Raw genomic sequence first — 27,640 nt, 5'->3', positions numbered from 1 at the left:
AGGAAGCAATCATTTCTTTAAGCATGTGCCCAAAGTGCCCCCCTCATAACAAGCAAGAATGCTTTCTGCAGTAAGGATTCCACATTCTCTGTGGACACAATACCAGGGTGACATTTTACAGCAGGACAACTGGAAGTGGCCAACATTTACCTACACAAACAGGCTCGCCTCCACTCCATTGTCCATCTTCCATGCAGATTCTGCTGCGGTCACCTTCCAGGTGGTAGCCACTGGAACAGCTGTAGTCACAGCGGGAGTCAAGAAGCACCCCATTTGTGCAGATATAGGTGCCACTCGTAATGAATGGCAATGTGTGGCATCTCATCTCTAAGAGAAAACCAAGTGGCAAGCTCAGTGGCTTGTGGGACTACCTGGGGGTGATGGTGGGGCATCTAGCATGGGAAGAACCATATTAGAGATAACATAAAATACAAAAACCCTTTTCTAAACCTCCCTTACATTTTTGTGCCTAATTGCCTTCTTATTTTTATAATAAGGTATGGTAATGCTTGGGAGAGGGGTTCTCAAAGAAGTAAATGACTTGTGCATGGACTTGAGAATCACACTTGAGTTTAGATCCCAGCTCCACCCCTTGCAAGCTCTCTGACTTGAGTAAGTTACATCATCTCTCAGAGGCTCAGTGTTTTCACCACTAAAATGTGGATATATCATAGAACTGTTGTGCAGATTAAAAGGGATGATGCATATAAACCTCTGGATGCATTTAGGGCCTCAGCTGCTAATAGTTTTCACCTCTTGTTCCTCAAATGTTTGATATCCTTGAATAAATTCAGAGCTCCCTTTTGAGTATTATTTTGGTATTGTCACAGGCATTTTTCAGTTGAGGCTCAGTTACATGTGAAAGTAGGCTGGCCCTCTATCCAGATGAGAATATGAGTCAGGCCAGTGTCTGGAGGGCCAACTTTTGGTGTTTGATTAAATAAGAATCCATGGGCTTTAGATAATATATGTGCCAGAAGCAGAGACTGCTACTGAGTTCATTGTGAGCCTATGCTTGCCAGTCTAGTTTGAAATATCTGATACTTGAAAGAAGTGGGCAAGCCATACATTCCTTTACATTTTCTAAGTTCTAACCCTGTATACATTCAATTAGTGGAGGTTTGCATAGAGATTCTATAAGCTATGTTCATTTTTCTTCAAGGTCAAAGAGACTTGAAGATTATTGCCCTTTATGTTTTCTGGTATCCTTTAGGGGGAAAAAAAACATCCTTGAAATCAGTGCCAAGAAGAAATGTTTGCCTTTTCAAGTGAATTAGTTTTCTTAGTATTATATAACAGTTAAGATGACACATCCAAAGTATTTGCTTTTTTGTCTTTTATGAGGAAGGGCAAAGCCACATTCATTATTCAAAAACAGTAATTATTTCATTCTAGGCACCTGGAAATATGTACATCTTCATTCTTTTAACTGGTTTTATGTTCATTTATACAGTTATACTATTTAATGTTGTGAAGCCAATTCAAATTTGTTTAGGAAACAATGGGGTCTACTTCCTAAAACAAATTACTTCTTTAGAGGAGTGTGGTGGCTTCCTTATTTCTGGCTATCAAGCTTCTTGTCTCCCCCACAGCATCTTTTCTGACCAACTGAATTTCTCTCTAAATGCTCAGCCCTGTGTGTGTGATCAGAGAGTTCACATCCACACATTTGTGTTTCTATCCCATTAGTCTATAAGCTGCATGGGGGTAATTGAGGAATTAAGTAAGCCTCTGAAGAAACAAATACAGGGCCCTGTACACATGGATGTCCTACAAATGGTATTCAGAGATAGACATACAGACAGACAAAGCTCAGCTACTGAAAAGAAGTAGGTTGTAGATCTTGAATAAGAGACAGGGATTTAGGAGCTAAGAGAGACATGATTTGGAATGTGTGTGTTAGCATCCCCACTTTCTAGCCTAAGGATTCTTTGTGACATTCTGAAGAATATGAGAATAAGAGATGTCTCATAGCTTCACTGCCAAAACCTTCGAAGGCCCTAGGCCAGGAAGTATTGCAGTTTGCCACAAGTCGAAAAGAGTCTGATACCATACATCCTTGAGTGTTCCAGAAGAAGGCCATTTTTGTTCTTTTCCAGCTTTGAATAACAGGTCTACATCAGGCCCCAAACCCAAGTCTTATTAGCACTCCTCAGTTTCCAATCCAGAAGGACTGTTTGCTGCTTAAATGCCCTTATTACTTGGACAATAACTACAGGGAGAGGAAATGAGCTAGAATGTTAGGATAGGGAAATGCTATTTTAGGTTCCTGTGGAAAATTCTCAATTTGCACTTGACAGAAGGCATAGTAACACCTCCAGGCATATATCTTCAGTGGCTGGCTGGCTGGCCTCTCTCATACACATGTATCAGCATCTGCACACACACCACTTACGCCGGCAGTAGGCAGTTCCAGACCAGCGGCGGCTTGGCAGGCATTGCACCGACTTTCGTCCAATCAGTCGAAAGCCCCGGTCACAGGTAAGATCGCAACGAGTGCCCAGGCTACTGTGATAATTTCCTCCCCTTGGTGAGTAGCATGTGGCTTCTCCATCTTGGATGTTTAATGTATAACACCATCGGGGGGCTGTAGCAATAGAAGAAAGTAGGCTGGAAGTACAGTAATTAAAACAGAGTGTTGGTGAAAGGACAGACACTTAAATTAATAGAACAGAAAAGAGAGCCCAGAAATAGACTCATACAATTATGATGAAATGATTTTTTGACAAAGATGCAAAAGCAATTCAATGGAAGAAAGATAGCTATTTGAACAAATGTTCCTGGAGCAATTGAACTTCCATAGTTAAAAAAGAAAAAGAGCCAGAAGAAGAAGGAGGAAGAGGAAGAAGGGGGAAGAGGAAGGAGAGGAAAGGGAGAAGGAGGAGAGGAAAAGAATCTCAACCTAAATCTTACACCTTACATAAAAATTAATTCAAACTTTACATACATTTAAGTGTAAAAGTAAAATTATAAACTTCTAGAAAAAATAGGAAAAAATTTCTGGAATCTAGAGCTAACAGTTCATAGACATGACACCAAAAGCACGATTAAGTTAAAAAATCAGTACATTGAACCTTGTCAAAATTAAAAACTTTCATTCTGTGAAAAACACTGTTAATAGATGAAAGACCAACCACAAACTGGGACAAAATATTTGCAAACCACACATCCAACTAAGGACTAGTATCTAGAATATATAAAGAACTCTCAAAAGTTAACAGTAAAAAGCAAACAATTCAGTTAGAATATGGACAAAAGGCATGAACAGACATATCACTGAAGAGGATATACTGATGGCAAATAAGCATATAAAGAGATGTTCAGTTTTTTAAGTCATTGGAGAAATATAAATTAAAACCACAATGAGATACCATTATATAACCAGTAATATGTTTAAATTTTTAAAAAGTTGGCAAAAACCAAGTATTGGTGAGGATGGAGAGAAACTGGAACTCTTATACATTCCTGGAGAGATACAATATGAGACAGCCACTTTGGAAAATATTTTGTTAGTTTCTTATAAAGGTAAACATACACTTGCCGTGCAACTCTACCATCCTACTTTAGGTATTTGCTCAAGTAAAATGAAAACCTGTGTTCATACAAAATCCTGTATACAAATGTTTAAAGTATCTTTATTCATAATTGCCAAAGCAGGCAACAATTCAAATGTCCTCTATCCTCTATGGGTGAATGGTTGAACTAACTGTTGTTTACTCACAGAAAAGAAGGAAGTGTTGATACATGCACCAACATGGATGAATCTCCAATGTATCTTGTGAAGTGAAACAGGCCAAACTCAAAGGCTGCATATTGTAGGATTCCTTTTGCCTTATTCTAGATAAGGCAAAAATATAGGGACAAATTGATGGTTTCCAGAGTTTTGGGATAGAGTCCGAGACCTCAAAGAGGCAGCCCTGGGCAAGTTCTTAATGTGATAGAGCTGTTTGGTACTGTGGTGATGGTTATATGATTATGCATTTGTCAGAACTCATAGAACTCTGCACCAAAAAGAGTGAAAATCACAGTAGGTAAATCTAAAATAATTTTTAAATGATACAAAGATGGAGGCTAGAGAGAGGAAGGGAATGCAATATCAAAGAAGACTACTTAAGAATGAAAGTCCAATCCCAGTTCAATACTGAAGGTAAATAGGTCATTAAATCATAAAAGCATCATAAAATGGCATCATTGGCTACACAATAGAAATGTGGGTTCAGCAGATTCAGATTTTAAATGGACACTTATAAACAAGCAGGGGGCTATCTGTCCAAGGATACATACACAGGATGACACAGATCTGTTAGTCTGAGGTCGGGTAGTCTCACCCCATGCGAGCTCATTCAATCCCTAAATCCTAAGTGACAAAAACAAGGAGGCTTTAAAAAAAGCACATCAGAAGTTAAAGGAAGAGAGAAAGGCTGGAGCTTCTGCTTGAAGGCAGCGGAAGAATGAAGATAGATGACAGTGAGAAAACTATCCTTCAAGCACCAACACACTTTTTTATTATTTAATTATTGTTCAAGTACAGTTTTCTGTCTTTTACTCCCATCCCAGCCCACCCCCCGAGTGCTCCCCACCTCCCCCCCATTTCTACCCCCCTTAGTTTTTGTCCGTGTGTCCTGTATACTTGTTTGTGTAAATCCTTCCCCCTTTCCCCTGAAATTCCCTCCCCTCTCCCCTCTGGTCACTGTCAGCCTGTTCTCTATTTGAGTGTCTTTGGTTATATTTTGCTTGCTTGTTTGTTTTGTTGTTTAGGTTCCTGTTAAAGGTGAGATCATATGGTATTTGTCTTTCAGCAGCTGGCTCATTTCACTCAGCATAATGCTTTCCAGTTCCATCCATGTTGTTGCAAAGGATAGGAGCTCCTTCTTTCTTTTTTTGCATAGAATTCCATTGTGTTTTACACCTGTCAGAATAGCCATAGTAAACAAAGCAACAAACAACAAGCATTGGAGAGGTTGTGGAGAAAAGGGGACCCTAGTTCACTGTTGGTGGGATTGCAAACTGGTACAACTACTATGGAAAACAGTATGGAATTTTCTAAGAAAACTAAAAATGAATCTACCTTTTGACCCAGCCATTTCACTGCTAGGATTATATCCCAAGAACCCTGAAACACCAATCCAAAAGAACCTATGCATCTCAATGTTTATAGCAGCACAATTTACAATGGCCAAGAGTTGGAAGCAACCTAGGTGCCCATTAGTAGATGAATGGATCAAAAAACTATGGTACATTTACACAATGGAATTCTATGAAGCAGAAAGGAAGAAGGAGCTCCAACACACTTGTTTGTAGCTTTTAGTATTAGTTTTGAGTCTGTGGCTATTAACACAAGGCTGCCATCTGGAGACACCTTCTCCAAATTACACAAAGTCTTGAGCACTACAGTTGTAGAGCTGTTCATTATGTGATCACAACATGTATCAGAAAGACTTTATAAGGGAGTCTGGGATCTCAACAATCACTCACATCCTACTTCTCTCCCACATTCTGTAAAGGAAAATATACATCAGATTGGAATAAAAATAGAACAAACAAACATAGTAAAAGGAAATGTAGAGATAAGGATAAATACTGAGACAGTGAGAGAGGGCCTAGCTATTGTAAATAAGTTCAAGTTTGTTGGTCCAGAGGAATCCTGGTATAAAAAAAACATGTTGGAAAGCTGGAAAAGAACAAAAACGTTATCCTAATCCCCCCCCAGATTTATTGAGGTATAATTGGCAAATGAAACTGTATATATTTAAGTTGTACAACATGATTTTTTTCAATTACATTTGACATTTACTCTAGTTTTATATTAGTTTCAGGTGTACAGCAGAGTATATATATATACTGTATATATATATATATATATATATATATATATATATATATATATAGTTTATGAAGTTATCTTTCTGATATCTCTAGTACTCCCCTGGCACCATACATGTAGTATCATTAGATATAGTCACCATGCTGTATATTAGATCCTCAGAGGCAGAGGAAGGCAGCCTCTGGGCACTATAGCCTGGTGAGACTGACAGTATATATATCAGTACTCTATAATAATTAAACACATGCTTATGAGCAGTTAGAGAAATGCTAATATCCAGGTGTCCTCAAGAACAAGTCATTCAAGACTGACCTCATTTCCTCTTTGAGTATGGTCACCAGACTTGGTAGAGCAGGGGAAATTCGTGGGTACTCTATGTGGAAATAAGTGAGGCATGTGACAATGCCTTCATGCCCTGATGTGAATGAGATGCAGAAATACATGAGAGATGACAATACAGTTATAGAGACTCATAACTGGCTTAACAATTGTACAAAAGAATGCTGATGGAAAACTGAAACTCAGAATGTGTCTAAATACTTCATGGTGAAAATGTCTGGCAGGAAATGTGCTAGTCATTACTGAGTAGCTACTGTGTGCTGGGTACCATGATTTATATTTTTATTTTCACATCCATCACCTCAAATAGTTCTCCCAACAGCCCTGTTCTCCCCATGTGTCACTATCTTTCAGGTGAGGAACTAACTTGCTCACAGTCCCTCAGCAAGTAAGGGGCAGAGATTTGAACCCAAGCTTTGTCTGGCTCTAAACCCATATTTTTTTTAAAATCACAATATCTACCACTGTAGCATGTTAGGTTGCTATTTTGAAGTAAACATTTACACTTTTGAATAGATAATATAGCCACATGGTTCAAAATCCACAAAGTATAGACTGTTACCCAGTAAAGTCTCCCTCCCACCCCTGGTCTGTCACATACTGCCACTTGGTCTCCCCATAAAGAACCACTGTTAACAATTTGTGTATATAAAGCAAATAATGCAAATATTGCTATAGAATCTTATAGTTCCCTCTTTTTAAATATTTAGAATAGCATATTATACCCACTGTTCCCACCAATGCTTTTTTGATAAACTTAGTGGGTTTTAGAGATCTTCCCATATCATGACAAGCATGCAATTTACTTAAATGAAATAACAAAATACATAGCACAATGACTGGCACATAAAAGTGTTTGGTATAAAAGAGCTAGAAGGTGGAAGAGTTGGGACTTGAACTCAGGCCCATGACCTCTGATCTGTGCAGCTATTCACCTGTCACTTTTCAGAGATTATAAAGGAAACAAAGTGCTTACAACAGGATTAAAAGGGCCTTCTCTGTGATTATCTTCAGATAACCCTGGCAAAATTACCAGCTTGCTCGGGGCTAAAACAATCCTCAGGGAAAGTTGCAGTCTGGAGGTCTGATGACAAACCTCAGAGAAGGGTTTCTGACTCCAAGCTAAGAGTCAAGAGAGGTAATGAAAGTAAATTGAAGATGAATGAAAATGGCATCAAGCTACATGGGCAGTAAAATAATGATTTGGTTTTTATTGGTTAACTCTTCTTTTTTAAAAATACTAGGTTACATTTTTAATAAAAGAAATAGAATGAGCATGACTTTGGAGTCAGACAGACCTAGGTTTAAATTCCTGCTTGTCACCTCTAAGCTCTGCAACTCTCTAAATTTAATTTTCCTGAGCTTAGTTTCCTGGTCTGTAAAATGGGGATACTAAATTAGTTCCATAAGGCTGTTTTGAGAATCAAATGAAATTGTGTGTGTAAACTACATCTAGCCCCAGGAATGATATTCCCTAAATCGGTGTCTGGGTTTGATCATCCCACTTCACACAGCAACACCTGAAGACACCATCCCCAAATTACAAAAAGTCTGAAGCTGGGATTATGAGGTCACAAAGACCTTATAAGAGAGGCTGGGACTTCAGGTTGTACTTTTCCAGGCCCCTCTCCCCTTGCAATAATGATAATGTCACTCAACCATTTTATGTGCAGAGCCAGGAGGCACTTGACCCCAAAGCCAAAGGTCGGCACATGGCTTATATTTTTCTATAAGGCTTTATACGGATTTTAAAATAACCAATGGAACAGGTTAATATTAATCACAGAACCACTAGACCTCTTGAAAGTACATTCTGTATTTGCTGCTTCTTCCTATCCACTTCTATTTACAGTTTCCTACAATGTGGCTTCTGATCCAAGAATGCCAACTGTACAGTAAACATGTTTTGAGCATTAACTTTTTACATAGCTTTGAGGGAGGTATCATACATGGCTGTTTCTGTTAAATAGGTAAATCTTTTGCTAAAGGTAATAAAAAGTAAACCAGCCCTGGCTGGTGTAGCTCAGTGGATTGAGCGCGGGCCTGCGAACCACACGATCACGGTTCGATTCCCAGTCAGGGCACATGCCTGGGTTGCGGGCCAGTTCCTAGCAGGGGACATATGAGAGGCAACCATACATCGATTCTTCTCTCCTTCCCTTCCCCTCTAAAGATAAATAAATAAATTTTTTTTAAAAAGTAAACCAAAAGGGCAATATATAGTGAATGCAAAATTAGTCCTCCAGATAATAAATATTTATTTCAGAAGATGCACATAGTAGCTACGCAATGAATATTCATTGAATAAATGAGTAAAAGAATGAATGCATGAGGGAAAGCTCAGGGTGGGCTAATTTAGTCAGGTAACACAGTTGAGTTCTACTAAACTGGCCAAAACATAAATTTCATGAGTTGCTGGGCAGGTAGACTGAGGCTAAATTCTGGAAGAAATGATCATGGTGGCCATGAAAAGGGGAAAATCATGAATCAGAGAATTCAGTTAAAAGGCAACTGTCACTACCCATGTGTGAGATAATAGAAGTTTTAATCCATGGATCAATAAAGAAATGACATCTTTTGATAAATGACTAGTGAGAGGTGATGAGGAAAAGTGGGCTATTAAAGGTGATGGGGGCTAGTTATGTTGCCATTGAGGTATTTTTAAAAATCTTAACCTGAGAACATTTTATTGAGTTTAGAAAGATTCAGGAAGATGTGTGTGTGTGTGTGTGTGTGTGTGTGTGTGTGTGAGAGAGAGAGAGAGAGAGAGGATAGATAGATAGATAGACAGACAGACATTGATGTGAGACAGAAACATTGATTGGCTTCCTACCTTATATGCTCTGACCAGGGATCCAGCCTGCAACCTAGATATATGCCCTAACTGAGGATTAAAACTGAAACCTTTTGGTATGTGGGATGACACTCCAACCAACTAAGCCACTTGGGTAGGGAACCGCTTCAAGAGATGGGGTGCTGAGCTCAGCACCCACGTGGAAAAACAGTGGGGGGCGAGTCAGCACACAGGACCACACTTGTGAAGAAGTTCTCCCATAGGCAATCAGGCCTGCATTACACCTAGGCTGCTTTGTGACTTGCTCTTGCTAAAACTCCCTCACCTTGAGTTTAGGCACAAGCCCTTGCTGTATATCTTTAAAGAAATTTCCTGAAGTCTGTGCTAATTCTCTCAAGGACTGAAATATAAGCAGACCTGTTACTTTTATCATTCCCTTGCATTTGCAACATTTTTCCTTGTTAATCTGTAAGAAGTAATTAGTAACATCCTTTCCATTGCTATCTGTAAAAAATATTACCTAAAGTAAACCTAAGTATAATGAATGAAAACCTTCTTTGATGTATGCTATCAGAAAGCCAATAAAAGCCTGTCAAGGCAAGGGTCAGCATGCTCTCCCCTTGAGAGAGTAGCTGTGCCATCCCTTTTCCTCCACAGGACTTAGTAGTCCATGTGAATTTATCTTATCTCATCCATAATGCTGCAGACACTTAGGGCTGGTGTCTGCATCACGCTTGGTCTGAGTGATTGAGATAATTTTAAGAGAATGAGGGCACCATTATCAAAAGTAGGAAGGTCATCTATTGGAGCCTTTTTCAGGGAAGATAAATAAATTCCATTTCAGATATTTCCAAATGGAAGTATCCAGCATCAACTGGAGGTGTAGTCCAGGAGTCGAGGAGACAAGTCAGGGTCACCCAAAGTTCAGATCCATGTGTGATTCCCTCTTTTGTCACCAGTAGGGAGCCCATCTCCTTTCTTGGCTTCAGCTGTAACCAGAATGGTGAAATGTCTTGGAACCCAAGGAAGGAGGGTTGAGAAGAGAGGTTGTGCTCACTGCTGAGAGACTGCAGAGATTGAAGCACGAGAAAGGGCTATATGCTTTGGACTTTGGAATAGAATTGTGATCTTCAAGGCATGTTGTTTAAGCTTGGTGATTTGTGGAAACAGACTGCAGGAAGTTTAGGAATTACTGAGTACTGAGACTGAGAGGCAGTAGGTATGGAAAATTTGGCAGTGAGAAGAACCTAGGTAGAAGATAAGAAAGAAGCATTTGGAGCCCAAACTTTTGATCATTTGATTGAACCTATTTTCTCAAGGTTTACCATTTACCTTCTTGCCAAATATAATGTTTTCAGCATCCTCAATTTGTTTCTGCAATATTTGACACAGTGGATCTCTTACCACTTCCCCTTTCTTAAAACCCTCTTCTCCCATGGCTTCTATAGTATAATAGACACTATCTTGATCTCTTTTTACATAGCTGACCATTAACTATCTCTTTTTCCCTTATTGGATCTACTTCTCTTACTGACATCTGTAGATGTTTTCTAAGGCTCTGACCTTGGTCTTCTGCTCCTTCAGACTGCTCATCCATCTAAGCTGATGACTCACAAAGCTCTGTCTTTCCTCTTCTCATGCCTATCGTGTGCCTTCACCAAAGCAGTTTTCCTTAACCTTATCTTTCTGAGCAGGGCCATAGAGTTCTCCCACGTATTCAGACTGGATGCTTTCAGACATCATTATATTTCTTAGCCTCTGGTACATCAAATCAGTACCAAGGCCTTCCATCTATTTTTTTAAGATTTTATTTATTTATTTTTAGGAAAAGGGGAAGGAAGGGAGAAAGATGGAGAGAAATACAGGTGTGAGAAAAACACCAACGTGTCATCTCTCTCACATATTCCAACCGGAGACCAAACCCACAACCCAGGCATGTGTCCTGATTAGGAATCAGACCAGTCGCCTCTCACCCTGTGGGATGTTGCCTGACCAACTGAACCACACCAGTCAGGACTTGCCATCTCTTTCTTTGAAACATCTTTGGAGTTTGTTCTTACCCTTCATTTCTTTGCCACTACCCTGTTACTGATTCCTGGAGAGTCTCCCATACCCATGCTCTACCCATCCTGAACCCCTACTTTCTGTACACAATAACATACACAATAATAAGGTTAATAGTCTCAAATGTCACCCCTCTGGGCAAACACATATGATGGCTTTTTATAAATCATAGCACAACAGCTAAAGTCTTCTGCATAGCTTGCAATGCATAAAAACAAGAATCTTAGAAATGTAAGGGATATTACATATTACTTTCCTTGTAGTGCAGGAATAGCTATTCAGCCTTCCCTAGTTTGGTCTCATTCTTTATATTAAACTTTATCTTCCACTACTTCCTGAACATCCCATCTCCTCCAGTAAGCTCCCTTCTCTAAGAGGTTTGTTCTTACCTCTATATCTGTGGCCATTTGCTTTTCTGAATGCCCTTCCTTCCCCTTTCTAGTTCTCAGACACTACCCAAAATTTAAGTCTTATTCTAAAATATTATCTTTTATTATCCTTTCCCTGACTTGTTTTTCTTAACTCCTATTGCATTTACTGCTACCACATATAGTTTCACACTTGCTCTACATGTGCTAATTATACTGACCACTCAATTCTTCCCCTGGCAGAATGTAAGCTCCTTGGGGGAACACAAGTTTTTGTATCATCCACTGATTACCTTGCACAACATTAGACATACAATAGGCACTCAGTCAGTACTTAATGGTTAGTAATAGATAGGCATGCTTAGGGCTAGAGTGGTGAGGTCAAACAGCAAGTCAGTAACCAAGTTCATGATTGGAAATCACAGCCCTTGTTTCCCTGAGCTTCAGTTTTGGCAGATGTAAGCCAATCTGGATAAAGATGCTTCTGGAGGGGCCTGGGCCTTAGGCCAGAAAAGACCCTTCCTGAGCCTAAGAAGCAGTGAATATTACCTCGGTAGTTTAGGGCAGGGACCTGTGGGGCCTCTTCAGCATATACTTCATTGTGGTTTTCATGCGGGTTGTAGCCTGAACCTAGAGTGAATAAGACAATATCAAGATGACATATTTGATTTCCCACTCAAGATCTTACTACCCTTTCCCCCTTTCAACTTGCTCTTTTCCTAAGGACATGGCACTCTATGGGTGGAGAGCCAGGTAAATATTTAATGGGGAAAATTCTACCTTATGAAGCAGTAGAACTATTGTGGGCAAACCTCAACACCTCAAGTACACAAAGGGGGAGCTCCTGGGGTGGGTTGGGCTGGTACTGGACTAAGCCACCATTTATAAAAACAAACTTCTCAACTATCCATCAACCCCACCAATATGGACAACAAATGACCCATTTCCTTGATGCAATACATGAGTCTTGGTGAGCTGCTGATTACCAAGCTCTGAGATTGGACAGTTGTCCCTGGTAGGAGAAAAAAATAGAGCCTGACTAAGGGTCTTTCCACTAATGATATGCCTGTTCACAGTCCTCAGAAGGAAATAATTCCTCAAGCTCCCACTAGGTCACAGGGTACCAGCCTTTGCCCACCTGGTTGCCATTGCTAGACCGCCATTGCCATGCCAATGTAAATTTGGAATCAAAAGCCAAGGGGAAATGAGAATAGTTTCACATCCTGAGTAGTTTGCCTTGGTTTGGAGGAAAAAGAAAAAGAAAGCAAAGTCCTTTGGAGAAATTTCTGGTTCTTCTAATTAGCAGGAGCTTTAGGAAGGAGCTGATGAGCTAGATAATATTCCTAGTTTACCCTTACTCTGTTAAGTGGCTCAGTACCTGGTATAAGTAGGCCTGTGGCTGTCTGGGAGACTAAACTGTGTTCCACTAGATGGCAGGAAATCGGTCATGAACACAAACTAATTGGAATACAACTTGGTCTTTTCCAGAGTGAAGTCTCAGGAAGCCCTCCTTACAGACTCCCTGAGCCCATGAACACACGGGAATAAAACAGCAATCCATGCTTGAGTCATGAAACAATTATGCACTTCCAGAAGAGAGTGTGCTTCCAGGACAGGGCTGGGTTTTACTGCTGGAGCCCTTTGACCTGTGTAAACATTCAGACCTCAAGTGTGCCTGCCTCCTTTCTGGGAAGAGGCTCAGAGCCCCCTACACTAAACAAGGGAGCAGAGAGCTAGATGATGAAGCTCCTCACAGATTTGGGGTGGAGGGTGTTAGGAAACCAGTCAAACTTGAAGAACAAGGGAATGAATCAAATTGAAAGTTTGCCTTATGAAGTCATGTCCTTCTTTGTTTGCCCTCATTCCAGAGGAAAGAGTTCACTTTTTTCTTTCCCTTGACTTTTTTTATTTTCTCCTCAGGCTTGCTCTCTCTTTTCCCACATGGGAGGTTTCTCTGTGGAGGTCAGAATTCTTGTCAGCTGTTTCAGTCTAGCATAACCTCAAAGATTTACAGCTCCTGTAAACAGGAGGCCAGATGTGTGTGACTTCCTAAAGGATTCAGTCCCCACACTCTTGTTCCAGACCTTGCTTATGAAGAAAGGTCCAGCAGGGAGCAGGCCTCTGTTTACTGGGAGAGCAAGCTGGAATGACAGAGGCCTATAGCTGGATAACAACAACTGCTAACATCACTGAGCACATGTTCTCTGTTCAGCCCATCACATATGTTATCTCATTGTGTCATCCTAACATCTCAGTGAGGTTGACACCTTCATTTCTCCCTAATGTACAGATGAGGAAACAGGCTCATAGGAGTGAATAGAGTACCCCATGTCTCCCAGCTAGTATGGTGTAGAGTGGGCATTCTGGCCCAGAGCTGTTTGACCTGCTCAATACCAAACTTAGACACACCACTAAAGACAGCAGTAGGGAGGACTTTGGACAAGGTCTAGCAGGGCTAAAAATCCAAAATCTTTCTTGCAATCCTGCTTTTTCACTCTGTGTATGTAGGATCAAAGGCCACCAAGGATTTTGCATCATTTCATAATTGCAGGGGATGTGGGAAAGCTGAAGGGAAGACTTGGCCAGATGATTTTAATCTTCACCATGGGTAGCTGTGCCAGTGCCAACTTCGCTTTGTGACAGGAATGGGCTTAAGCTGCCTAAGTACTTTAAGCATTTCCATTTCCCCTCTCTGCCCATCTTTGGGTATTTTCTGCAAATATTAGATACAAGATGACATATAACTAGAGGGGCTCCCTTTCCACATTGTTCTATCTGTTTGTCCTTCTTCAGCCCCAGAGGAGAGAGGTTTGTGCAGCATTTCTCAAACACTGGCCTTCACAAAGGTATACTTGCAAATGTAACTGACAGTTGAAGATTATTTTCAGATCCACATTTGGCTTGTAATAGCAAATATGGTCTGACTTCCCAGATTGCACATATATTCCAATATCCACCTTTAAAACACTGTTTGCATTATTTATAGTCTTAACCCTTCCCAACTCCTGCTGGGACCCCCCAAACTCAGAATTATTTCTAGGGGATGTGCCCCTTATAGTACATGCTTCCCCCACTAGGTGAGTGTTCTAGGAACCCACCTGAATTGGTGTACCACATGACACTAATATCGAAGTCTGCATTTAGCTTCAGTGAATTTTTCTGAAGACTCAACATGTTTGCCCATTTCACGATGGGTGATTTACCAGTACACCTGCCCACACGGCACTGAACATTCAGCAGTTTTTGACCAAAAAGGGCATGACCCCTATGCCCTACCCTCCCTATTCTCTCGATCTTTCCCCAAGAGACTTTTTTTTCTTTCCCCAATGGAAAAAGTCCTCAAAGGCAAGTGTTTTGGCAATATGGAAGAGGTGAAACAAAAAACAGCGGAAACACTAAGAGGCATCAAAATCGATGAATCCAAAACTATTTTGAGCATTGGAAAAAACATATTCATAGGTGTATTGCATCAAATGGAGAGTACTTGGAAAGTGACAGAAGTTTAAACATGTAAGAATAAATATGCAATTTTTATAAATAAATTCCTCATATATATGTACACATATGTACATATACATTGTGTGTGTGTACATATATAGTGTATACAGTGAATGAAAGAACAAATGCATGGAGCAAGCTCAGACAGCTAAGCTAGTGATGGGTGGAAGGATTGTTGTAAAATTCCAAATTTCTCTCATCATATAGAGTCCTAAGAACAGAATAGGATAGAATGAGTGGGTGTGCAGGGATCTGCAGAGATCTCACAGCATGGGCTCCTCAGAAGGAGTAATGACCCCAGTGATTCTTATGGAAGTGGGAGTGCTACCTTTGCAACAGACCTTTAAGAACTATAAATGAATCTAAGTTTTTAAATAAAATTGCCCTTCCCTCAAGACTCCAATAGATTAGGCTTTCAGCCTGAAAAAAGTAAAGGCCTTTGTATTCCATGAGGTTTCTTACAGCTGTTCAAAATTGACCTTTGAGACATCTAATCTCTACTTCCTAAATCCTATGGTCTTTGTTTGAATTTTGGTCTTGTATACTTGAACTGTAACTTGGGAAGTTTGGGGAGGATGGCTCCTTTAACCCCAAACAGCATGTAATCTGCCAAGGGCTTGACTTGAACTTCTTCATGTCAATGTCGGCCCTTGTTCTTTACCCCCTACAAAGCCAGGTTAAGCCAAAGAGAAGAAGAAGCTTGCATATTTGTTTGAAAGCTTCATGTAGCTGTTCTAGACAAACAAGAGCTTTTGCCAAAGGCCTCCACCAGGAGCTCAGGGCATGTGGAAAATTTTAGCTGCAATGACTGTGGCTGCGATGAAAGCAGTTTGTTATTTACTCATCTCTGGATATTTTCCTAATTACATTGGTTGGGCCTGTCTCTCACTATTCTCCCCAGTTCCCATAAGGGCATACAGTGCAGAACACAGAATATTCTTAGCACTTGGAATCCCAGCTGGGCTCCATCAGAAACCTCTTTCTGCCCCCTCATTATCCTTCTATCATTCCACCCCTCCTCTCTTCCCTCTCCTCAATGAGTTTGTGCTTTTCAGCTACCTATGTCTCTAGGGGCAAGAGATGAAACATTCAGGAATTCAGAATTCTCCATCCCTTCTGAAGTAAGGAACAAGCCAGAAGAAACTGGGAAATTTCTGTTTGATAGAATGCAATCTGTACTGTTAATATTTTTGGCACAAAGGGGTTATAAAAATCTCACCCTAAAAATAAGGTCTGAGGATGAAACGGAGACAGGGAAGGGGGAAGGGAGGGAGAAAGCTAAGCGCAGAAGCACGTGAGGACAATGGCCTCAAAATCCATGTAGTCCAACCTTCTCATTTTAGCTGGTGCAGTCTATTTTTAAATATCTGTTGTTAGTTTGCCTCAAAAGCCTTCTTTGGTATCCTGTTGAAATGTTTAACCATTTTTGTTGTTGACAATAGTTCTTGTTATCTAATTTAAGTGTGTCTCATTGAAGTCTAACTCCTTCTCCAAGACTTGGTCTCAGCCCTGGAAATAATGGGCTATGGCTCCTAGAACTTACCTGTATACCATGTTGGTGTCACTGCTGGAGCAAGGAAAAGCAGCAGAGAGAGAGCTCCTCTTTGAGTTATTTGACCGGCCATCCTTTTAAGGGGTAGAGATTCTTAGGGAGGTAAGAATAGGAGTAGGTGGGCAGAAGTTCCAGGGCAAAGAAAAGTAAATTTCATAAATCAGCCATCAGTTAGCTTCCAAAAATGAGAGGAAGCAGAAATGTGAAATCTGTGAGGAAGAAGAGAGATTTTTAAATTAATGAATGCCTGTTATATTATCTCCCTTTTGTAAGAATCTTCACTTTATAGGATAGCAAGACTCTATTTGTTATATATGGTCTTTTTTTCTTCCCAAAAGGAGGACTATGTAAAACAACCAATTCTCAATGGACTCTGATGAGATTAGATACAAATATTCCATGGTCCAAGTTACAGAGAGGGACACTGAGGTACCAAGACCAAGAAAGGGCCAACATATAGTCATATAGAATCAAGATGAAAAGTCTGTGATCTAAAGACTGCCAGTTGGTCATTTAATCCATTTAGCTTTTTTTCTTAACTGCTAATCTGGGAAAGCACTAGCCTATATGAACTAAACTTGAACACTGAAGTTATGCACATCTCAATATGTATCCAATTTCTACTAGCTATGAGGCCTTGGGCAGTGTTTAACTTCTCGGAGCCTCAGCTTCTTCATCTATAAAAATGAGAATAATAATAGTATCTACCTTATAGAATAGATTATTTCCTGGCACATAGGGAAAAATCAATATATATTAGTTTATTAGTTATTATTACCAATTTTGTATTGGACAGGACTGAATATCTCTTATCTTTAGTCAGTAACTATACTCTTGTAATTTTCTTATATTTGGTTTTTGAAGCTTAGAGATTTGGTAGTGGCTTTTGGCTGAAGAGTTCAATCTAACCTTCTAGTTTTACCCTGCTGAACCAGCAGGAAGCCAAGTGAGGTTGGGAAGAATGTACTGAAGTATGTGAGGAAAGGGTGAGCAAGCTCTGATTGCCCTGTTATTTTCTGTTCTGTCCTCACTCTAATGGGATTTCAGTTTCATGTTTCCCAGTAGGTGAATACCTCATAAATGACAGTATTAAAACTTGCTGCCCATTGGTATAAACCAGCCACTGGACTTTCCAGTAAGCACCTTTTCACCCATATACTTTCAATGAAATGCCATGCTCAGGGAGGAGTCAGTCTCAGAAATGGAGAAAAAAAATGGCAAATTCTGGCCAGAGTCCACAAGGGACATGGGAAGCCCAACAATAGTACAAATTCATTTAAGTAGCAATTTATTGCTACTTAACTACAGACTTTCTCTGAACAGTGGGAAGGAAGCAGGGTAGAGAAAAAGAGAGAGCAAGTGAGGGAGGCAAGGAAAGTGAAAAGATGTGAGAAGGAAGCTAGAAAGAAAAGTAATCTGCCAGAACTGAAGGAAAGAGATAAAGGCAGAAAGAGGGAACAAAAGAATTAGAAAGAGTTTAAAGAGAAATTCAGGAAAATGAACAGCTAGATAAACTAATCACTGAACCTGCCTCCCACATGCAGCCTCAATGCAATTTCTTGGTTCAAGAGCAAGGGCTTTCTTTTCCAGACCTGGTGCTCTGAGACTGCAACCACCTTCCTGCCCATCCCCTTCACAAGTTCAGGCTGAAAATTTGACTCACAAGAGTCAGCCACCCCTCTGCTGAGCATCTGGAAGGTGGTGGTAACCTATGCCTGCAGGCAGGTCACAACTCAAATGAAAAGCTGCATATGGCTCAGTTTCATAAAAGAACTTCTTTCTCCCTCTTCACCCTCATCCTTGTTGCCCAAGTCATGGGTCTCATTACCCACCATGGTTGTGAAGTAGGGGTAGTGTAGTATAGAGGGGTTAAGCAGCAGATCTTACCTGTTTTATAGGCTTTTCTGCCCTCCTTTTCTCTCCTGGTTCTCTTTCTCCTTCCTCTCTGCTTCTTTCATCAGTCAAAAAAACTTCTATTTTCAGACTCCTAGAACGAGTGACTCGTGGTCTGTCTGGGTCTCTGGGATTCTGTTAAAACTGCCGGGATGTTAGGACATCACATCTGCCAATTTTTTCCTTAAAGTTATATTAGCTCCCAAACTATAGCTGTTTCTCCTCAGATAAGGGTTTTAGAGAGGTTGGGGAGAAGGAACACAAGGATTAGAGGAACTCCGTCAGTCTGCTGCAGAACAGGGGAAATTGTGAATGGCGCTGGCTCCATGCCTATGCTTATAAGTAATGACTAACAGCCTGGCTAAGGGGCCTCCAGAGAGATGTGGCGCACTGAAAAACACGTTTTTTAATGACTCAGCATGACATAAAGATTGAATTAAAGGGAATTTCCTGAACTCCAAGAGGAATAGAAGAACATAGCTGATTCTGACATTTCCTGGAGATTTCCCTGTAATTTCTTAGTTGCCTTGTCATCCATATGTACAAGGTCAAACACACTTTGAAACCCTAGCATCAATTGCCTAACTTGTATGGACTTCAGTTTCTGATAAGATTATGTTGTTTACAAAATATACCATGAAGAAAAAAGGCTGATTTCCTATAATAAGAGTGAAGGAAAAGTGTCGGGAGCCAGCCAGCAACCGTCCCTTGACATGGTGGGGACGGCTGAGATGCATCTGCAAGGCAGAGGCAACTGTGGCTGGATTTCCTGTCTATCTCTCCTTACCTGTTTGTTTTGGTGATAAAAAGGTGGTGGGATTGATAGACACCTGTATTTCAGGTTCATTGATTTGCATAATTCCAATGAAGTTGTACAAAATAATTTCTTGACCAGAGAACAAAGTTCCCTTTAATGAACTAGCCCCTGGATGTCTAAAAGTTGTTGGAGTAACAGCCCCTCCTTTACCCTGAATAGGAATATACATCAATTAGAATTAGACAGGCAAAGAAATAAGAGAAGCTGGTTAGCTATTACAAACTAAGCATGTAGATACAATTACCAGGGAGTCAGAGTCCAGAGTACACAGAGAAACATTTTAGACAGAAAAGATAGATAGCTAAGTTAGACATCACAAAGGCCTTATAATAAATTTCCTAACCTCTGCTCAATCTAGTGTACCTTTTTGCCCCATGTCAAATTCTAAGACCTTTAATAAACAATAAGACATTCAAACTCTGTACACAGAGCTATTTCAAATTGTCTGATTAATGGCTTTCCTGGTCAAAAGAACTTCTGTTTAACATAACTGAAACTATGGAAATTCTTGTACTTTTCCTGGTTACCTCTGTATTGTTTTTTTCTGCTTAAATGATCACGCCATGCACCTGTTCCTTTAATGTTATACAACAATCTCTATAAAAATAAAGCCTAAATCAAACTCTATGAGTTCCATCAGTCCACAGAGGCTGGCTGTTCTCTGGCATCCAATCGGGTGTCTGACTCTTCATTTGCCTGCGCCGTCCATCCTTTGGGGACTCTGAACCCTGCTGAGGCTGGACCCTGGCAGAAAAGTATGTTTTGAGAGGCTTTAGCTGAAAGCTGTTTAAGCAAATCTACAAGGTTATAGTCATTGTTAAGCTGTTTCCCAGTAACCTGTGATGGAGGGATATGTTTCTCTTCACTAAACAAACTTTCTTTTTAGTATCTGATAATGAAACTATTCTACCATAGTTCAGGTCAACTCTTTACATTATCCCTCCCCTCAGACTTGACAATTATGTCCTTGAAAAATCAGTGGTTGTGCAGAAATAACTTTAAGTGCTGTAGAAAGGGTTTCTTCCCTGTATGTGCAAGCAAATTTGTAACCACTTTTCAGTTATGAAGAGAAGAATTGTACTTATGAGAACAAAAATTCAGTAGCAAGCCTGTTTCATTTCCAATCCACAAACCATAAATATGTATTGCATGTCTACCATGTGTTCAATAGTAATAATGGTACAATGAAGCAGTAGATATGATCTTGGTCTCATTTATTCAATAAATTTATCAAGCACCTACTGTGTTAAGAATGGTTGACAGACAAAAATCCCTGACATCCTAATCCATAATTCAACAAATATTTATTGAGCATCTATTATATGCCACACACTCTTCTAAGTAGTTGGGAAACATCAGTGAACAAAAAGACAAAAGATGTTGCTGCTATGTAATGGAGGAGACATATATTCAACAAAAATGTTGGTTACAAGTGTTCATGCTTAGGGGATTAACATTCATTAGGCATCTACTATAAGCTAACACCTGGGGGAACAGTAGTAAGAACTCTGTGAGCCTTGATCTTAAGGAGGTTACTCTCCAGCTTCTAGAAAGTGTATGTTTAGTAGAGGAGGGAAGGGGGACACAAATAATTGGAAAATAATACAAGATCATATAAAGTTTCAAAATGTGTGATATAGACTGTGAGGCCTCTCTGAGCACTCTGTGGGAAGAGACAGTCCTTGGTATGCTCTCTGGAAAGGTAAATGACATAAACAAAAGCTTACTGTTAGGTCAGAGAGGTCTGGGCTAACTGGTTAGAGGGTTCAGGGGAGTGATAGGAAACAAAGTTGAATGAATAGGGTAGGGCCAGATTGTGGGGCCCTTGAAGTCAAAACATGTTCACTCTAAATATGTGTTAGGAATTAGTGAATCTATTAAGTGTGTGTGTGTGTGTGTGTGTGTGTGTGTGAGAGAGAGAGAGAGAGAGAGAGAGAGAGAGAGAGAGAGAGAGAGAGAAAGTGTTGTAGATCACTCTGCCTGGTTTTAGGAATTGTATCTCGACCCCTTGTGGCTAAGGGCTAGGGATGACCTCTGGAATGCCAGCTGCAGGAGACAAAGCTTATCTCTGGTAGCAAATGCTGCCTCAATTTCCTCTCCCTGCCCCCAAAGCTTGGTCAGAAGTCAATGATGGGTAAGACCCCTCACAGCGGCTGGGCAACCTAAGCCAGACTCGATCACTTGGGAGGCCTTCATGGAAGGACTCAGGGGGCTGCAACAAAGAGGGAGCAATGGACTCTCGATTCCTGGCTTTGACAAAGCCTGAGTCCCCATGTCCTCTGGGAGAAGCACTTCCTGGATCTAATCCCCTTAAGCCTGAATACCTGATGGGGAGAGGTGCAGCTCCTGGCCTTGCTAGAGTGTGTCCTGGGGAAAAATCTGGCATCACAAAGACTTCCTGATAAACCTGTGAAATATGCTCTGCTAAGAGTGCTTTCATTCATATGTTAAGGGTTCGAGCAGGAAACCCTAAAACTCTGTTCCTGACAGACTCTGACTCAGACTAAGCCCTCAGATTTCTTTGAAATGTTATCTACTGTTTGATCCTTTCAGCCCTGTATTCCTGTTTATTAGAACCCAATAAAAGCCCTGGAGGTGGGGGCTCGAGGCCTTTTTCTCCTCGGAGAAATTGGCCATGAGCCCATGGCCTTTTCCCAGCAGGGAAAATGGCCACCTCTCCTCCCTAAACAGATCACATCATATCTCAGTCATGATTCATTCTCATCCATGGCACATGGGGGGATTTGCGAGGAAAGTCGATCCCACAGAGAAGGAATAATACATTTTACCACAGTTGTTTTCTTCCTAAAAACAAACAAACAAAAAAGAAAAACCCTTTCACTGATTCCCTCTTGGCAGAGTACACACTGAACTCTTAGCAAGGCATTTCAAATCCTTCACAAGCATACCCCACCTATATCCTCAGCTTAGTTTTAAATATTTACCCCATGACTTGTCATTCCGGACATACTGAACTACTTGCTCTTCCTTTCACAACTCAGTGCCTTTGTACAGACATATTTGTTCTACCTTGTATTCCTTTCCCTCCTTTCTTGGTCTGTGGAAACCATATTTTCTTTGCTGCTCAGAAGTTGCCCTCAACCAAACTCAGCCAGAGCTGATTTACTTCAAATTCCTTTTGTATCACATCACTGTGTACCTGTCTCAATTACAGAATTTATCACACTTATTGTTCACCTCTGATAATCTCTGTTCCATACTATATATACTAATCTGTTAATCTCAGACACTACTCTGTCCCCCACTAGACTGTGTATAGGGGTCTTCTTCATTTCACCAGCACCAGACACATAGCCTAGTACATGGTAAGATGAGAAAGGTGCATAAGATCTTGCATTCCAATTAGAGCTGGAAGGAGCAGGACAGAGGGCTAGCAGAGAGAAGTTAAAGAAGAAGGTGAATGGGGGAGAATATGGAAATCATAGGGAAAACAAAGTAAGGGGATAAAATAAGAGGGACAATATTCTGTGAAGCATAATACATATAAAGAACTTATCCAAAACAGGTGGGGTTAATTTTTACAAAACATTTATTAAGTACCTACTATGTGTGAATAACACTATGTTAGACACTGTAAGGATATAGTTAAATAAAACACCTGTCCACATGATTTGATTGGGAAGACAAAGACACAGAGACTGACAACATTGATACATTAAAATATAAATTTCTTAAAGTTCTTAAAGTTCAGTATCATTTTCAACTATACAAGTTTTAATATGAAGCCCCTCAGAAATTAATAAGATAGTTTTAAAAATATTTTATTTATTTATTTTTAGAGAGAGGGTAAGAGAGGGAGAGAAACATCAATGTGTGATTGCCTCTCATGTGCCCCCCACTGGGGACTTGGCCTGCAACCCAGACATATGCCCTGACTGGGGATTGAACTGGTGAGCCTTTGGCTCGCAGGCCAGCACTCAATTCACTGAGCCACAGCCAATCAGATAGTTTTAAGAAATATTGTTTATTAACAGATTGCCTTGCTGAGATCTCAGCAAAGCTTAACAAGGTTAGACTAGAAACAAGCTTTCATTGAAAATGGACTAAGATAAATTGACATGGAATTGTGAATTTCAATACCATTAAAGAGTATTTATCATTTCTATGTGTTCCAAATAGACACAGAAGAAAATTTCAGAGAAAAAATAATGAAAATACATAATAGGCAATTGATATAAAAATATAGTTCTAAAAATATAAAAAATTAGGAAACTAATTTTTTAAAGTGTACATATGAATTATCTATTTAAATAATGATGTTTAATTGTGTGTCTAAATGATGTTTATCTGATGGCAGTAATGTAGAATTAGGTTTTAATAGGTAGGAGGTACTTTAAAACTTTATGATAGGCATTTAGCCAAAGGTAATTGAAAGGATACTAGAAAAGGTATTAGAAAATCAAAAGGGTGAATGTCATCACATGAATAAGAGATACAATGTATTGTTAGTGAAATGGTTGATGTCTTTTTACTGGTTCCTAAGACAGTGTAGTGATGGTCCCAGACATTATACAATAGCTCAACTTAATTTTTTTGTTTTATAGAAGTCTCATACTGGGATGGCTTAGACATTTAGGCTTTTAATATAACTTATTTAATAAAACCTTAAGTCACTATTAAGTGATTAGCCTCACAGATCAGCCATGACTAGTAAGTTCAATAGGGATTAGCTGAGCATAAAACAAGCTCATCAATTGAGCATTGTTTCCTAGGGTGCGGGAGAGTATAAAAGGAGAAAATGAGCCTGCCACACTGGCTCTTCAAATAGTGTCTGAACATTTAGACAGAAGGACATGAAACAGGTAAGCAGAGAAGAAAGCAAGTGTAAGGTACTGTAGTAATTAAGAGTCTGAGTTAATATGAATGGTCAGAGTATGAGTATCGTGTGGGGAGTGAAGGAGTAGGGGAGAAGGAGGGATAATGGGGGCTGGGGATTGGGGTGGGGGAGTGGTGGTGAGGAGAGGTGAGAACTGGGGAGAATGTGAGTTCCTGAGGGAGTGGGAAGTTGTATTGGGGGGTGGAAGAAGGACACTCTCTTTGAGTTGGGCTTGAGCTGAACCCTAAGTACTTGAGAAGGGGGCAGAAATTTTGAGTGAGGTTGGAGATGGGAAGAGAATAGGAAATATCTTATATATTGGGGAGCTAATCATATTGTTTCTATTGTGGAACATACACTTAATGTTGGAAAAGCAGTAGGAAATAGCTTGATATCATATTTGCTGGAGGGAGCATAGTTTAAATGCCTAATCTCCAAGGTTACAAGAATTGGAAAGGAACAAAAATACCCACTAAAATTGGATGTAAAACAAGCAACAATGGTTAAAACACATTTTACTTTTTTTCCTACATTTTCAGTATCAAATATGTGTTTTTGTAGTCAGGAAGAAGGAGAAATTGAGAGGTTATACCAGAAAATGTACTGAACTCTCTACATACCACCCTGGGATGGGCAGGGCAACTTTTTAGGCATTAGGGCTATTGGAGTGAAGGCAAAAGTAAAACTCAACAACAACAACAACAACAACAAAAACACTTCAAATATAAGGGAAAATTGGGGAAATGATTGAGATTATTGTACTTCAGGGGTTCTAAAGAGATCTTGTTTGCAGCTAAATGTCCTAGTACAGCAGTCTTTGGTAAGGTTATTCTCAGCCCAGACAATTATTTGCACAATGATAGCCATGTCTCATCACTGAGTGGGCTCTGTTTCTAATGAGGGAAACAGAATTTGGCAGGGCTTAGTCCTAGGCAAGTTACTTAGTCTCTCTGAACCTGTTTCCACATCTATAAACTGCTGCCAGTAGTAGTCTTAACCTCATAGTAACAGCTTTTGTGATGTATGCATGAGGTGACAAGTGTTGAGTGCTTAGCAACTGTGTTTGGTACATAGTCAAGACTCAATATTACAGTCATCATTAATACTTGAAAGAATAAATTTATTTTCTGACCTAGAGAATTACTTCTTGCATTGCTTTAAATGTGATTAGATGCCTTTATGGTCTGTGTTTGGACCCAATCCCAGGCCTAAATTTGAACTAAATTGAATTTCTGGGTTTGATGGCATGGCATGGGGGAGGGGGGTATGGCAGCATGGGAGGCAGGGGTGCAAGGTGATGTGGCCATAGGAATATTAAATTCCATGTCATCCTGTGGTTTAATTTGGCACTGAGTGTTATTCAAACAAAGCAGTGTTGTGAGCGGCAGAGGAAGGGAGAGGAAGAAAATCAACACATTTTTGGAAATCAGATGCAGCTTTTGCTTTGACTATTTTGTTTTTTATTCAGCCACAGAAATATTTCTTTGCTCTGGGGCTTACATTGAAAATCTCTTGCAGGACATAGTACAAGCCTACATTTCAGAGGAAACTTCCATTTCAGATGACAAAGAATTAGCAAGACTTCCCTTGATACTTGTTTGTTTTAATAGGAGAACCTCTACAAGAGTGTTGTCTAGCTTCAGAAGAAAACTTTTAATATACTTAGACCCTCTCAAACCTCATTTCCTGTAGCTATGACATATGTGGTAATTGAAAAGCTGACATATGTTCTATTTCCTGATGACCTTGCTTCAATGCTAATAGGAGTATAGTTGTATTATTTACCCATTCTCTCCATGCATTTCTGTGTTAGGCTTTTCTAAGTGTAGGAGAAAATTTTAGTGTAAAGACTGGCAGTGCAATAATTCATTCTCCCATAGTTGCTCTTAGACCTCAGACATCTGGCATGATGCTAAAAGGAACTGGTCCTAGGTCAATATTCGAAGCACAGGGAAGCTCTGTGTGACCAAGTCAATGGAACTTTCCTGTTTTTGGGTTCTGTGGTATATGCTTAAAGCAAGGTTTCAAGTGAAAAGCTTTGGGCATTCACCTCTCCTTCACTAATGCAGGACTTTATTTGCCACAGTGATACTATTAAATGCTCATTTATGATGTTAAGCTTTTGTCAATGATGATATGATGGGTTGGATATGCAACTGATATGTTCTTCTAATCCCATCCCTCTAGAAATAACACATCCTCACTAGACTCTCAGTTTCTGCTCTCAGAGAGTTTACACTTTAGTTGAGAAACCAGACCTTGGTACATACTCTGTGCTGTAACAATATAGACCAACCTGTTCATGATGTGTAGCATGGGAACATGGAGCTACCCACACATGATTTAAAAGGAAAAATAATACTAGCACAGTAATCTCTAGTTTTGGTTTTACTCTTAGCAGAGTGACCTTAGATTTCAGCCTCTTTGTGATCAGCTGGTTCTTAATCTGAAAAACCTGGGACTGGAATATACAGTGCCTTTCAGTTTTACCATTTTAAAAGGGGTTACATTTACCTGACACTCTCTGTAGCACCTTTCCTTTTAAAAATTTGCAGCTAATAGAAACAAAGACACAGCCAAAGAACAGAAAATTGAACTATACAGAAGTCTGACAACAAGGAACCGTTCAACCAGGACAGATAAACCAGCAGAGGAGTGAGCAGTGGGATGGACCACACAGGCCCCAGTGGGCGAACCCAGCGGCAGAGGGCTGACTGCAGTCGAACATTCTCGTGCAGTGGGACGGAACGCTCAGGCCCCGGCAACGGTGGCAGCTGTGGTGGCAGCAGTGGTGGCAGCTGGTGGGGTGGCGGCAGATGGGGCCGCCATTGCTTTCCTTTGACCTCGCCCCCACATACAGCGTCACAACCCAGTGACTGAGTTGCCCTGCTCTGGTGAACACCTAGGGCTCTGCTCCTCATCTGCTCCTCATCAACAGGTATGAACAGACCAAAATATGGGTCAAGAACAGCTCAAAGTCCCAGAGCCAATAATTCTAAGCAACCAGGAAATAGTGAACCTCTCGGATGCACAGTTCAAGACACTGGTGATCAGGATGCTCACAGAACTGATTGATTTTAGCCACAAATTAGAGGAACATATGAAGGCTAAACTAATTGAAATGAAGGGAAATGCACAGGAAACCAATAGTGATGGAAAGGAAACTGGGACTCAAATCAATGGAATGGACCAGAAGGAAGAACAAAACATCCAACCAGAAAAGAATGAAGAAACAAGAATTCAAATAAATGAGGAGAGGCTTAGGAACCTCCAGGACATCTTTAAATGTTCAAACATCCAAATTATAGGGGTACCAGAAGGGGGAAAAAAACAGCCACAAGTGGAAAACTTATGTGAACAAATAATAAAGGAGAACTTCCCCAGTCTGGCAAAGGAAATAGACTTCCAGGAAATCCAGGAAGCTCAGAGAGTCCCAAAGAAGTTGGATCCAATAAGGAATGCACCAAGGCACACCATAATTACATTAGCCAAGATTTAAATGAGGGAGAGAATCCTAGAAGCAGGAAGAGATAAGGGGATAGTCACCTACAAAGGACTTCCCATCAGACTGTTAGCGGATTTCTCAAAGAGACCTTACAGGCAAGAAGGGGCTGGAAAGAAGTATTCCAAGTCATGCAATTCAAAGACCTACAT

General features: G+C 40.2%; 1 protein-coding gene across 1 annotated transcript in view; it reads right to left on the bottom strand.

The window, feature by feature from the left end:
- Positions 1-18,635, bottom strand: part of SRPX2 (sushi repeat containing protein X-linked 2) — a 34,292-nt gene extending 15,657 nt beyond the window's left edge. The window contains exons 1-5 of the mRNA XM_037037386.1: positions 18,327-18,635; positions 16,431-16,648; positions 11,939-12,019; positions 2,396-2,587; positions 151-327 (exon numbers count right to left, since the gene is read on the bottom strand). Of these exons, the coding sequence (XP_036893281.1) occupies positions 151-327; positions 2,396-2,587; positions 11,939-12,019; positions 16,431-16,512 (532 nt within the window). The 5' untranslated portion in view covers positions 16,513-16,648; positions 18,327-18,635. The remainder of the gene's footprint in view (positions 1-150; positions 328-2,395; positions 2,588-11,938; positions 12,020-16,430; positions 16,649-18,326) is intronic.
- Between the last annotated feature and the right edge of the window lie 9,005 nt (positions 18,636-27,640).

The sequence above is a fragment of the Sturnira hondurensis genome, unplaced genomic scaffold (assembly GCF_014824575.4).
Source record: "Sturnira hondurensis isolate 20B ecotype Veracruz unplaced genomic scaffold, ASM1482457v3 Scaffold0023226, whole genome shotgun sequence".
In the NCBI taxonomy this organism is placed as follows: Eukaryota; Metazoa; Chordata; class Mammalia; order Chiroptera; family Phyllostomidae; genus Sturnira; species Sturnira hondurensis.
The sequence above is the reverse complement of the archived record's forward strand: the minus strand, read 5'-3'. Positions and strand labels throughout refer to the sequence as shown.